Here is a 12,502-nt window from a genome sequence, read left to right on the forward strand (position 1 = left end):
ACCCACTGCAGACCTCCAAAGGTGCCTTACGGATTCCTATACGGCACCTCCCTTTAGCTGGTCTCCTAGAACCCCAGCCTGCTCCCTGACTATCATAGCTCCTCCCAGTCACCCCCTATCAGTCCGCTTTGTCTTCACATTTAAAACCAAATCTGCCCACTGTCCTTCCCCATCCTCTCTGTCTGCAGACTGACCTCTCCCTTGTCCCCACACTAGCAACTCAGCACAGGGAGGGACCCTTTGAAGTCACATTGAGCCACGGCCATGTTTCCTCCGCTTTTCATCACAAAGGTCTGAGTCTTTGCCAGGCTCTGCCCCATTTGGCCTCATCTGACTCCACACACACCCCTCATCTACACCACTCTTACCTTTCCTTCCTCTCCCTGAATTCCCTCCCTCACCAGATTCTATGCACATAACACCCCCCACCATACTCTTTAGTCTCCATCCAAATGTGACCCTACCTACTCTAGGTACCTCTCTGACAGGGCCAGTCCTGACCTGCCTCCTGGTCTAGCACTCAGCTATGCCCATCCATGACATTCATGTGCTCTGCCAATCTGCCCCCAGAGTCCCTCATCTGTGTACTGCCATGTCAGGTGCTACACAGGGCAGGGTCTTCTCTGTGCTAGTCACAGATGCTTCCCCAATCACCTAGCCTGCCAGGCATACAGGAGGCTCCCCAGGGTAGACGAGCCAGGGCTGAACTGCTCACTCCACTGGGGTTGGAGGCAGGGATGGGTTGGAGAAAAATGCATCTGCTTCTCAGGCCACCAGAGGGAGCCAGCACCCAACAGTTTGGGTACCAGGAGTTAGGGGCAAGTCTGACCCAGCTGCCAGCTGTCTTGAATTGACATTCAGTGTGAAGTTTGTCTTCTCAGAGCAGTACCTGTGGGACAGTGACTTCCTAACAGGGAGAGGCGTCACAGAGAAACTCCAGAGTGAAGCCAAGACTTGAGCTTGCCTGAGCTTTGGGTCCAGGACTACCCCATACATAAAATACAACACCCAGGATACACCCCAGAGCTGTGCCTGGGGAAGTCACCATCTCAAGGTCCTACCTTCAAGTCTTCAGGAAGTTCCCCTCTTCCCTCAGCTGAGCAGAAGGCTCAAATGAGGTAGAGGAGCGACAGGACTTGGGTTCAAATCTTTCCTGCTACGTCATGTTCTATTTCGGTAACCATGGTCCAAATAAGCCTTGGCTTCCTCCTGTCAGAGTCAGCACTGACTGCTTCTTCCCAAAGCTACTAGACCTCAGCCCATTCCCTAGGCCATGTCCCTCGTCCTGCTCTACTATCCACACAAAATAGGCCCTTACAAAGTGGTGGTGTATCATCCACTGTGGCAGACAACCAAAGTTCAGGATCTGAGAGTCCATGGAAGTGACAAGAAGCAGGCAGATAGCAGATGCTAAGAACGGTGCCCAGCCATCTCTGTCTCCAATTATCCCCATACTTTGTGGTTTTGTCTCCACCCAACCCTAGGTTCGTTCTTCCAACAGTCCCAGACCTGATTGTGCCCCACCAAAGCTGAGGACTCTGTCCTCTGCCATTGCAGTATAGGCTCAGGCAGGTGCTTATATTCCCACTGATCCAAAACTCAGAGCTCCAGTGCCAATGGCTCTGTGATCCCACTGTCCTGTGGGCTGATAGCACCTGCTAGAATCGGGGAAACAGGTTGACCTAGAGGCTCCTAGCCCAGAGCTCATCTTGAGAATCTCTCCATCTAGACTCAGTGTCCCAGGAATGCAGGGGAAGTGACAAACATGGACTTTAGCAGAGATGGGAGGAGCACACAGTGACCTGGTCCTTCCTCTCTGATCAGCTGGGGATAGTGAGAACAAGGTCCCAAAAGCCACCAGCTTTTTCAAAGTGGAGGCACTATGGAGTGGCAAGGATGCTGTCACCTCTGGGAGGAGGCATGGAGGACAGAGGCACTCCCCACTAGGTTGGCTTTTCTGGAACAGGAGCCCAGGGAACTGTCCTGCTTCTTCCTGTCATGGACTGAGGATGGAGACACCATAGAAGGACAGGGTCCTTCCAGAGCCCTTCTCTGGCCCACTTAAAAGCACAGAGCCCCACCCCTCTTCCACAAGGGCAGGGCTGAGGGCAGAGCCAGTTAACAGGTCAGATCTGGTCTGGGCTTTTCCCTCTGCTCAAAACTTTGTACCAAAGTGCCTTCTTGGTGCATTTCTAGACACCTCCACGGAACGGGCTTACTTCCCAAGAAAGTTCATTCCTCCAAACAGGCAGCACACAGCAGAGCAGCCAAGAAAAGGGAAATGTAGGCAGAAGGGGGCAGAGGAGGGCCCAAAGAAAAGAAAACTAGCAGTGCAGACACTGCAGTATTGGATCTCAAGAACAGACGTATTAGCATCCCATTCCACAAATGTATAAAGTGAGCCTCATGGAAGTGCGCTGACTTGCCCAAGGCAGCAACTGAAAGTCTGCCTGTATAATTCCAGTCCAGGGAGGAAGCCAGTGGCCCAGTGACAGTATGGAAGAGAGGAGGACACAGGAGGTAGGGGCGGATCAGCAGTTTCAAAGCTCCAGGGGAAGGGGTACCAGTTCATCCTTGCACTCTCCCTCCAGCCTGTGAAGTGTGGCTGGGACTGGCTGAGTACTCACGAGCAGGACCGAGCCAGCTGGCAGAGGCCACAGGTGGGCTTCCTCATCAGGTACATGGGCCAGCCATAGGCAGCGAGGGCAAAGAGCATGTAGTAGCAGACTTCTTTGTAGCGTAGCATCTCGTGCTGGAAGACAGGATGCAGAGGGTGGTGACTTCTGCCCTTCCTGCCTGCTACCTCAGCCACCACCAGTTCCTGAGGTGAGAGTCTGCCTACCTGCTCCAGTGGGAACAGCTGCGGGGCCCCAAAGAGGAGCAGTCCCTCCAGACACTAATTATGTTTGCCCAATTATCTCCCTATACCCAGGCCAGCACGCTCATGAGATCTATCCTATCACTTGTCCCAGAATTTATGATTTGGGGACAGAAAACCCTTGTTTACCCAGGAAGGAAGGGACATGGGGTGTAAGTGGCAGTCTGCCCCCACCCCACCCCCACCTCAGCAATCAGGCCTTGGGAACTTAGCCTTGTGCAACCTTAGGGCCTGAAGCTGGGAGTGTCTGTGGGCAACCAGATGAGCCACACTGGGCATGGAAACCGGTCACCAAATGTCTCTGGCCCATTAGTCCTCTCAGGTTGGACTCAGAGTCCCAGGTTCCTGAGGCTGAGGGGGGGCTGTCTCCCTGAGATTGCAATCATGTTAGAAAAGGATGCCAGTTGGAAACCCAGGAGTCTGCCGCCCATCAGCTGCCCTTGATGGTTGGTATCAGTGCTACGAGCTGTCCAGAGGCTGGGATGGCAGTGTCCCAGCAAAGCCTGTCAGTCAGTCCCCAGCCCCTGGGCACCAGGACTGCAGCACTTAGAAGGAATTAGTCACCTTGTAAAAGTTAAGGAGGGTGATTAGTCATCTTGTGAAGTGAAACAGGTAGGCCTCAATCAGCACCCTCTGCCTGCTCTTCAGGAACTCAGGAAGGAGCCAGTAGCTGCAGAGGCAATTACCCTGGGTGACAGGACAGGGAGGCGGGGTGCTGGTAGCCTCTGCCAGGTGGCAGGTGCAGACTTTGCACCTCCCCCCAGGGGGTGCAAAGAGCCAGCCAGGCCAGGCCCGAGTGAGTGGCGGACAGCTGGCTAGGGGCCTGGACTGTATATGTATGTAGCTGGTAAAATGCAGTGATGTCTGCTTTAAGGAGACAGATCCCCAAGGGCCAAAACTTTTCCAGCCCTGTCTTCCTTGGCACCAAGCTTCTAGCACCTTGCTGGCCTGGACTTAGGATGGTCAGTTCCTCCTACTGCAGCTCTGGGTGCAAGATATGCCTAGGGCATTCGTTGTATTTCTGTCCTGAAGGCTTTGAGGATGACAGGTTTCCTCCAGGTAGCAGGGAGAGGCAATTGAGCAGGGATGCTTGTAAATTAGTTTGCCTCTCCAGGGCCAGGCTGACTTCCTGATACCCAATGTGGTTCCTCGCACCAGGTTGGCCGCACCAGCCTGGGCTGTGCCTTCCTTCATACCCTGGGACCCACGTTGCCTATACACATGGGCTTTCTACTAACGGTACTTGAGGAAAGTTCCTATTGCTGAAAAGGCTTTCAGGTGGCAACAGCCCACCCGCTGCCTATTATGAGGGCAGCAGCAGCAATAACGCCCCAGCTCATCCCTGTAAAGCACTGTGTAATCTCCAGAAGCAGGGGTCAAATGTCTTGGGGCTTGGCTAAGAGATTCAGGGTCCTGCTTGAAACAGCATGATGTATGTGAGAGGTCTGGAGGACCTGGACAGTTGAGCAAGAGTGGTGGGGGTTGCCTCATGCCATGTCGTTGTGGGGAGGTACAGAGAGGCACTGGAAAAAGGAAGAGGCCCCACTTACCGAGTTCTTGAGGTCGAGGTACTTGGTGTTTCTGGTCACTGGCATCCCAGACAGGAAAGCCAAGATGTCATTGTTTGCCTGGAAAACAGGCGCGGTAAGATGGACAGAGGTCAGATGTAAAGCTGAGGAGGGAGCTCAGTTCCAGAGTCTGAAGGAACCACGTGGCTTGCAGCTCTTCTAATATCCAGCAGTTTTCCAAAATGACATTTCCCTGCATTTCTAGTTTTCTCCATTCTACCCAGACCTTCAAACCCCAAGGGATGGTCCTGAGCCACCAGAGGGAAGGGATTTTGTGCACAGAGACCAGAGCTAGTGTGTTGGTGGGGCCAGGGGGCCAGGGCAAATTTCAGACAGAGGCTGAAGCAATGGAGCTAGCACTGGTCATCGAGCCCCAGTGAACAGAACATCCTCGGAGGCTAGCCACGGAAGCAGCCACATGCGGTCCAGACAACTCTCCTTATCAGGAGGCAGTGCAATCGCTGGCAGAAGGGTTCAGCTAGGACAGTGGATGGTGATGAGCAGTAACAGTGGCCCAGGGGGCCATGGGGAGAGGATGCCCCAGGATCTGCAGCAGGGGCCCATAGGAGAGCTGGTGGGTGCTTACCTCATCCAGCACCGCATTGCGCTTGGCTCGCTGCCGCTGCCTAAGCAGCACCAGGCCAGCAATGATGTCGGAGGGCACTATGTCGAGGTCACGGAAAAATTCAGCAAAGAGGTAGGCAATTTCTGAATAGGCATCCTGTCAAGCAAGGCCCAGGAAGGCGGGAGGCGGTGGCAGGGCAGCAGGAGAAAGGAGAGACCATGAGTGAACACCCAGGGCAAATTTACCAGAAACCTCCACAATCCTGGGCCACTTTACCCTCAGGCGTGCGGTACCTCCGGACGGCAGGAATCTGGACACCCTGTGGGTTCTGTGTCCTTACCATCTTAGCTGCTGACCCTTCCTCCACCTTCCAGGCCACTTCTCTCCACCGGGGTCCTGAAAGGACCATGCTACCCTTTGCTCACAGGTGCCAACCAATGCCTTTACCTCTTCTCTCTCTAGATACCCAGGGTCAAGGCCCAGGCTGCTCTTCTCTAGAAGAGAAGCCACACAAACCATCTGGCTACCACTGCCTTGCCCCTGTGATTCTGGAAGTCCTGCTGAATCTCCCAAACCTCAAGCCTCCCCTGCTTCTCAGCAGCCTCAGCTCAGTGGCCCTTGGAATGCTTGAGAGGTATAATGTCATAGTCAGTGGCCTCTCTGGCTTCCGGTGGCCCTGGGCCTTGGGTGGAAAGGAACGGACAGAGGCAGACAAGCCCTGCTAGTTGAGGTCCTGGGTTCCCGCTGCCTTTTGTTGCCTTGAACCTATCAGGAGAGGGAAGAGTGAGAACAACTCATGGCGACTGAATCTGTCCCACTGGGTCTCATCCTTGAGTGCCTGGCAAGTCAGGAGTTAAAAACACCAATGGCTATCAGCTCAAACCTCTAAGGGCCACATGGAGCCGAGTACTGCTCAGCCGCCCAGCCCAGCTCAGGGTGCGGGTTTGTACAGGCATTTATGTAAAGTTCTCCGGTGTAATTCTTTGGCAACAACATGCAAGCTGGGGAAAAATCACTCCCCTGGGATCTACCCTGTGCTGTCTAACAGGGCCATGCTCCGGGTTCACGTGATCTCACAACAGCCCTGACCTGGGGAGAAGAGTATGCCTACCACAGGCCCAGGCAAGCCTGGTTTCCACCTCCAGGGCTCCATTCTCTGCCCTCTACAAGGCACACCCGCAGCCACACCTGGACCAGGATCTCGCAGGTATCCCTAGACAGCCCCACGAGGTACTCACCACCTGTCTAGGAACACTGAGGCTTCCTTTCTTAGGTACTCACTCTAAGGCCCCTGGGGGGTGCTGTTAGGGAGGGGCCACTCCAGGCTTCCCCAGAGTCTGAGGAGGGTACTTTGCTGTCTTCCCCAGGAAGGAGTAGTCTTCTGACTTCTCAAGCTCTGCTACTACCTAGCTGTGGGATACTGAGCAAATTGTTGCATCTTTCTGGGTCTCAGCTGACTGATCTGCAGAATGAGGGGTGGGGCTGGATGACTTCTAACCTGCCTACCCTGCATGGAGGGGTCCTATCTCCCTTCCTGCTCAGAGACAGCTTCTGCAGAGCTTGCTCTTCAACACACACCCCAGACTTCAGACGTGTGTAGCACCCAGCCTCAGGCTAAGCACTCAACAGCACCCCAGACCTTCCAGATCCATCCACTGCTGACCACATGGTATTTTTCTTGTAAACTAAACCATGTTCCAAGGGTACCAAATCAGACATCAAACCCTTTCTGTTTCCACAGTGAAACAGGTGAATGGCTTTGCGGGGTGGGGCTATACCTCAGTGAAAGGGTAGACTATCCCACAAGCAGGCAGTCACTCTGCTCACAATGCCCCACCCACTCGGCATTACCAGAGGAGTAAAAGGCACTTGCACAGCGGAGAGAGGACTTGAGGCAAGCAACTGTGGGTACTTACTGACTGGGAATCCTTTGTCCGGGTGCAACAGAGGAACACTTTTAGACGGCGGGACCAGCTGGTGGCCTGACCCTCCTCTAACCGATGCCTGTGAAGGTAGACAGTTGACACGTGTCAGGTCACGGGGTCTGGATTAGAGGAGCTGGCCAGATGTTATAGAAACAGGATGGCTTGTTCCCAGGATACACTTGGGGAGGATAAGCAGCAGGCTAGCTACAGCTGTGTGACCAGTGACCCAGCGGTCAGCCTGCCAGTGTATTTCTTGGACGCTCTTGCTAGCCAACATGAGGAGCTGTTGAGGCCCTCACACTCCCCAGCTGCTGTCTGGGTTGGGCAGGTACACTGCCTGCATGGTTGCCCCCTGTCCCTCCTGTTCTCCCTCCTCAGGTCACCTGGGGAGTCAGTGAGCAGAGAGAACAACAAGCTACTTTGCCACGAAGGCATCTCCAGCCTGGGCGCCTAGGAAGCTGGTACATTTTGACCACAAAGATAACAGAATATCTCTGGTAGCACTGGTCTTGGCTCATTTCTTTAAGCCTAGCACTTGGGAGGGAGAGGCAGGTGGATGGATCTCTATGAATTCAAGACTAGTCTGGTCTACAGAGCAAATTCCAGAAAAGTCAAGTTAGGGCTATACAGAGAAACTGTATTTCAAGAGAGAGAGAGAGAGAGAGAGAGAGAGAGAGAGAGAGAGAGAGAATAGTTCTAACACTAAACACTGTGAATTCCAAAACAAAGCCAGAAGAGGCCATGACTGGGTTTTGAGCCATGTTCTGTCCCCTTAAGAGCCTGTCACCGAGTCAGGGCAAAGGCAAGGTGGCACTCAGATGCATCCAAGTCACTTAACAGTCATCAGGAGTGACAGACTGGCTCTCGATGTGCCTCTTGGCTCTTAGGTGCAGCCAAGAACTACTTTCCATTCCTTTAACCCTGGTTACATAGGCAGCTGACCAAAAAGGAGGCACCGGGAGGGGCTAGGGATGATGTAAGAGACCAGCTGTCCTGGAGACCTGCAGTTCCTAGAAAATGGAACAGCCTTGCGTCCTACACCAATGCCTGCCACTCAGGGGCTGATGAAGAGGGAGAGAAGCTCGGTTCCCGAGGCATCACAAACATTGTGCTTTCTGATCCAACAGGGCTTTCAAATGCAGAATGAGAAATTTCCTCCCCAGCCTCTAGCCAGATGGAAATGCTCACGCCACTGAGAACCTAGAGTGAACGCCAGGGGGCAGTTGATCATAGGGTTGTGTGAGAGGCTGACAGGTTGGTCAAGTGCAACCACCCTTCAGGCTACTGGTCACGCCAGGGAGACACATACCAAGTCTGGACAGGAAGTTCATGGACCCCAACAGCCCTGACTCACTATGTAGAAGGGGGCAGACATTCCTTCTACAAAAACCCAAGGTCAAGGCTCCTGGGAAAGAGCCGGGAATAGCACCCTCCCCCGATCCCCACCAGACTTCACTGGGAAGAGAAAGGGCCAAAACTTAGACACACTCCCGGCTTCCAGAAACCAAAATAACAACCATGTGGCAACCGGGGTGTGCACGTCCCTGCCCTTGGGAGCTGATAGCTTGAAAAATGTCCCTGTAAGAAAGAATGTTAGTTTTAAAGCCAGTGGAGGACAGTCAGGCAGGTAGTCAGCCTGGCTGTGCTCTCCAGCCTTGCAGGAGACCTGGAGAAACCACAACAGGTCAAGGGCCTGTAAGCTATGGCCTCCGACAGGGCCTGGAAACCACAGGGAGCTTCCTAATTAAAATGGCAGTGAGCGCCAGCCCCTGCTGTACAAGCTCCTATCCCTGGAGCCCCAGAGGCAAACTCCCAGAGTCAGGGAGGGAAGGAGGTTTTCTCCAGAGCCCAGGAACCCAGAAACAGGTCGGGTGCAGCATGTGCTCAGAGCAGGCAAAGTGGGACAGGAGCGGTGGCCAGCTGCACTGAGGGAAACGGGCCGTGAAGCCCTGGCTCCGAGGCCTGACATTTCAGGCTGGGATGTGGCCAGACCAGGCATGGGTGTGGTGCTGGAGGCGGTGACAAGTTGGTGGCTGACATGGAAGGTCTGAGGCATGAGTTGGGGTGGGGTCAGGCCTGCTGGGCAGGGGTCTTGGCAGCCTGCTCCCCTGGGCTGGAGATGGATGCCACTCCACACCCCACCACTGCGGCTTGGGGCAGTGACTCCCTAGAAGGGGGTCTCACAGCTGCACTAGGATAGCAAAAGGACTGATTAATCACAAAGGGCTGAGCATGGGGCCTGCCTTCCAGGAGAAGTCCGATTGTGGGGGCTATGGTGACTCATCCTGGGAGCGTCCCTTGCTTTCAGTAAGGAAGTCACTATGGTCACGTTGGATGCCCTCATCTCACTTTCTCTGCCACCACCACTTGTTTTAAACACCAGGTGAAGTCTCCTCCAGGAAGTCTTCCTTGATTAACTTCTTACAACCTCTGAGACCTGGAGGCAGCCTCACCTAACTCTTAGGTAAAGGCTCCGAAGTGAGTCTGGGAGCTGGTTCCCAGCTTCACCACGTAACCAGGCAACCACTTGAACTCTGGACCTTGGTTCTCCACCCCCATTACAGGCAGGACCTGGGTTGTGACTCACCCTGAACAATGCTTGTGTCTGCTGCTGTTACCATAACTGAGTATGTGTCCAGAGGCCGCCGCCGCCACCAAGTGGCTTTCCATTAACTCAGTCTTGCCCAGTGTTAACAACTTGGTATGTATTATCTCACTTAAATCTCACAACGACATCCTGCACCAGCAACTGCTATTCTTACTTTTTTTCAGATTTTATTTTTTAATTTTTATGTCTGCATTGTGCCCACAAGAATAAGAACTAATAAAGAAAAAGATACAACTCTCACTTTTAACATTGGCGAATGAATTTTATCTCCTTTACCGGCAATACTGTCACAGGCAGGCTTTTGTTTTTGATTATTTCTTTTATTCTTGAGAACATAATATAATTACATCATTTTTCTTTTCTCTTTTCTCTCTTCAAGCCTTCCCATACACCTCTCCTTGTGCCCGTTCTTTCTCCTTGCTCTTTTTATTAATTGTTATTATGTATCTATACACCATTGTGGTTTATACACACCAATGTACTTTCTTAGACATCTAAAATTTTAAAAAAAGTCAGAATCTCACTGTGTAGCTCTGGCTGGCCTCGAACTTACCATGTAGACTAGGATGGTCCTGAACTGGTCTGAATGCGTCTGCCTCACTACTAGTGAGTGCTGGGATGAAAGGCATTGCCACCACACCCAGCCTATTCTTACCTTTTCAAGAACAGAAGAGGCAGTGAGACTGTGAGGCCTTCACAAAGAGCAGTGGCTCAGTGAGGTTAGCGTGCGATTTGGAGGGAAGAGGACCCTCCTCTGCCCACCGGTCTGCAAAGCTCACTAGGGCACCGCCCACCCACCCACTCGACTAACCGCAGGTTGTAAGTCCGCAGGTTGCGCTGCCTCCTCTTGGTGGCTCTCAGCTTGACGAAGGTGCGGCCAGTGGGGTCAAAGACACAGAGGACAGTGATGCAGACGCTGAGGATGACCACCCAGTTGCAGACGACCATCCCTGTGGCGGCAGCAATGAGAAGAAAGAACTGGTTTTGGGTCCACCTTCCTGGGTCATGAGCAATGAACAAAGGACACTGTGGCCACTATGTCCCCAGCTGTTTCTTAGGCTCAAAAGCAAGGCTCGGAAGGCTGTGGTCTTCAAGGCCCACGCATGGCACAGAGCAGACTTTTGAGAAGGTGATGAGCAGCCGAGTGCTGCCTGGACAGTTCTATGTCTGCGGCTGTTCACCTGGTGAGGACCCCAAGTGAGAGGGCAGAGCACTGGGTGAAGGGTGCACTGCGCTTGGGTGTCTCCCTAGAGTGGTGCCTGAGCCCCTTTCTCTGCAAGCTGGGTCCTATTTCCTCCACCCCAGGGCTGGCTTCACTGATGGGACAGATGGGGTGCATACCGAGAGTGACATTCTTAGCAGTGAGGTCATTGCAGGAGGTGTAGTACTGTGTAAGCCAGACGATGCCCACGATAGCGTAGATGAACTCGATCACCAAAATGGCTGCAAGGAGAGGCAGGTTCTGACTAAAGGCTACAAGCCACTGTCTGCTACCATGAAAGGGCCCAAGAACCTCATCCTGGCTTCTGCTGTCTGACTTCTACATCTCACAGCAGGGATACACAGAGCCAGGTCTGTCCTCTTGCACAGGTTTGTCCTCTCGAGTCCCCACTGCCTCCCAGGACTGTGAGTGCACAGGTGAAGAGGGAGCAAGTGCTTCCCAGCTTCCTCACGATTTCACAGTTTCCTTCCTGCAGGAGCTCTGGGATCAGACTCATTGTAGGCAAGTTACCTAATCTCTCTGAGCCTCTATTTCCTCATCCCTATTAGAGACTGCTAATAACTTTATCACAGGACACTGAAGACTGGCACTTCTCAGAAGACTTAGAAACTTGGTTCGGTGGGGTAGGAGGATGAGAGGAGGCCCAGGATCCAAGCAATGGTGGCCATGTACTCAGTTCATCAGAGTACTAAGTCCAGAGCCCCAGTGGGAGTGGAAAGGAGAGAAGACAGCTGGCAGGGCCAGCAAAGTAGAGCAGCTAAGAGCCCAGACAATGCAGCTAAAACAGCAGGACGGGCTCAGATCCCAGCTCTGATTCTTCTATCTTGATTTAGCTGTGTGACCTTGAAAGAGCTAATTAGTCTTCCTGGCCTCATGTCCTCATCTTTAAAACAAAGCTAACACTTTCCTCCCCAGGAGCAGTGGAGAAGTTTGAGAGAAGTGTTCCCTGGGAATACCCCAGAGGCTGCTGGGACATGGCCCAAAAGTGATATAGGCTAGTCCTCTGGGGAGCTGGTTCAGCCTGGCCTCAGGGGTTTCCTGATCTGTTTCAGAAGGATCACCAAGCATTTTACAGACAGGCTCACAGTTTCGAATAGGGCTCAACTAAGTTTGTCTACAAATGGCCACAAGAGCAAGCATTTCAGATTCTGTGGCCATCCAGTCACAAAAGAAATTTCTCAATTGCCATTATGGTACCAAAACACAAAAGGCAACATATAAATAAGTGGGTGTGTTCCCTAAGGAAAAGATTCACAAAACAGCTGGTGGACTGGACTGTCAGTCCAGTAAGGTACTCCATGCTCCTCAGGGTTTGGCCAACCAAAACCTGAGGGAGTGAAAGAGTGCACAAGGGCATGGAGCCCTAAGAACAGTCCCGGCTCCCTGTAGGGTCCCTTACCCAGGCGCACGTAGAGCACGTACTGCATGGAGTCCCGGGGTTCTGTGTAGAGGATACCCCCACGCATGCTCAGCCAAATGATAGCCATCTCAGCAATCATACAGCTCAGAAGGATGCCCAGGTAGCCTCGGCCGTGGTCCACCAGGTTCAGGGAGCAGGCCTCGTGCGGGTTGTAGACCAGGCCGAAGAGCACCACAGACAGGATCACAAACCTGCAGAGCCGAACAGTGGACAGAGTGGGCTGCCTCTGTGCCTCACGCTGCCCTCACGCTGCCCTCACGCTGCCCTGGCCGGCACACTCGGGGCAGATCAGTAGGAGGAAAAGAAGACAGGTACC

At 53.2% G+C, this 12,502-nt stretch overlaps 1 protein-coding gene across 8 annotated transcripts in view; it reads right to left on the reverse strand.

Annotated features, from left to right (window-relative positions):
• Positions 1 to 12,502, reverse strand: part of Dagla (diacylglycerol lipase, alpha) — a 56,705-nt gene that overhangs the window by 11,977 nt on the left and 32,226 nt on the right. For 7 of the 8 annotated variants that reach the window (XM_017589261.3, XM_039079772.2, XM_039079770.2 and 4 more), the window contains 7 exons: positions 12,166 to 12,377; positions 10,886 to 10,987; positions 10,356 to 10,494; positions 6,928 to 7,015; positions 5,033 to 5,167; positions 4,429 to 4,506; positions 2,628 to 2,752 (listed from right to left, as the gene is read on the reverse strand). In XM_017589261.3, the coding sequence (XP_017444750.1) occupies positions 2,628 to 2,752; positions 4,429 to 4,506; positions 5,033 to 5,167; positions 6,928 to 7,015; positions 10,356 to 10,494; positions 10,886 to 10,987; positions 12,166 to 12,377 (879 nt within the window). Of the gene's footprint in view, positions 1 to 2,627; positions 2,753 to 3,442; positions 4,403 to 4,428; positions 4,507 to 5,032; positions 5,168 to 6,927; positions 7,016 to 10,355; positions 10,495 to 10,885; positions 10,988 to 12,165; positions 12,378 to 12,502 lie in introns of those variants that run through there. The other variant, XM_039079779.2, reaches the window with a different exon arrangement.

Source organism: Rattus norvegicus, chromosome 1, assembly GCF_036323735.1.
Source record: "Rattus norvegicus strain BN/NHsdMcwi chromosome 1, GRCr8, whole genome shotgun sequence".
Lineage (NCBI taxonomy): Eukaryota > Metazoa > Chordata > Mammalia > Rodentia > Muridae > Rattus > Rattus norvegicus.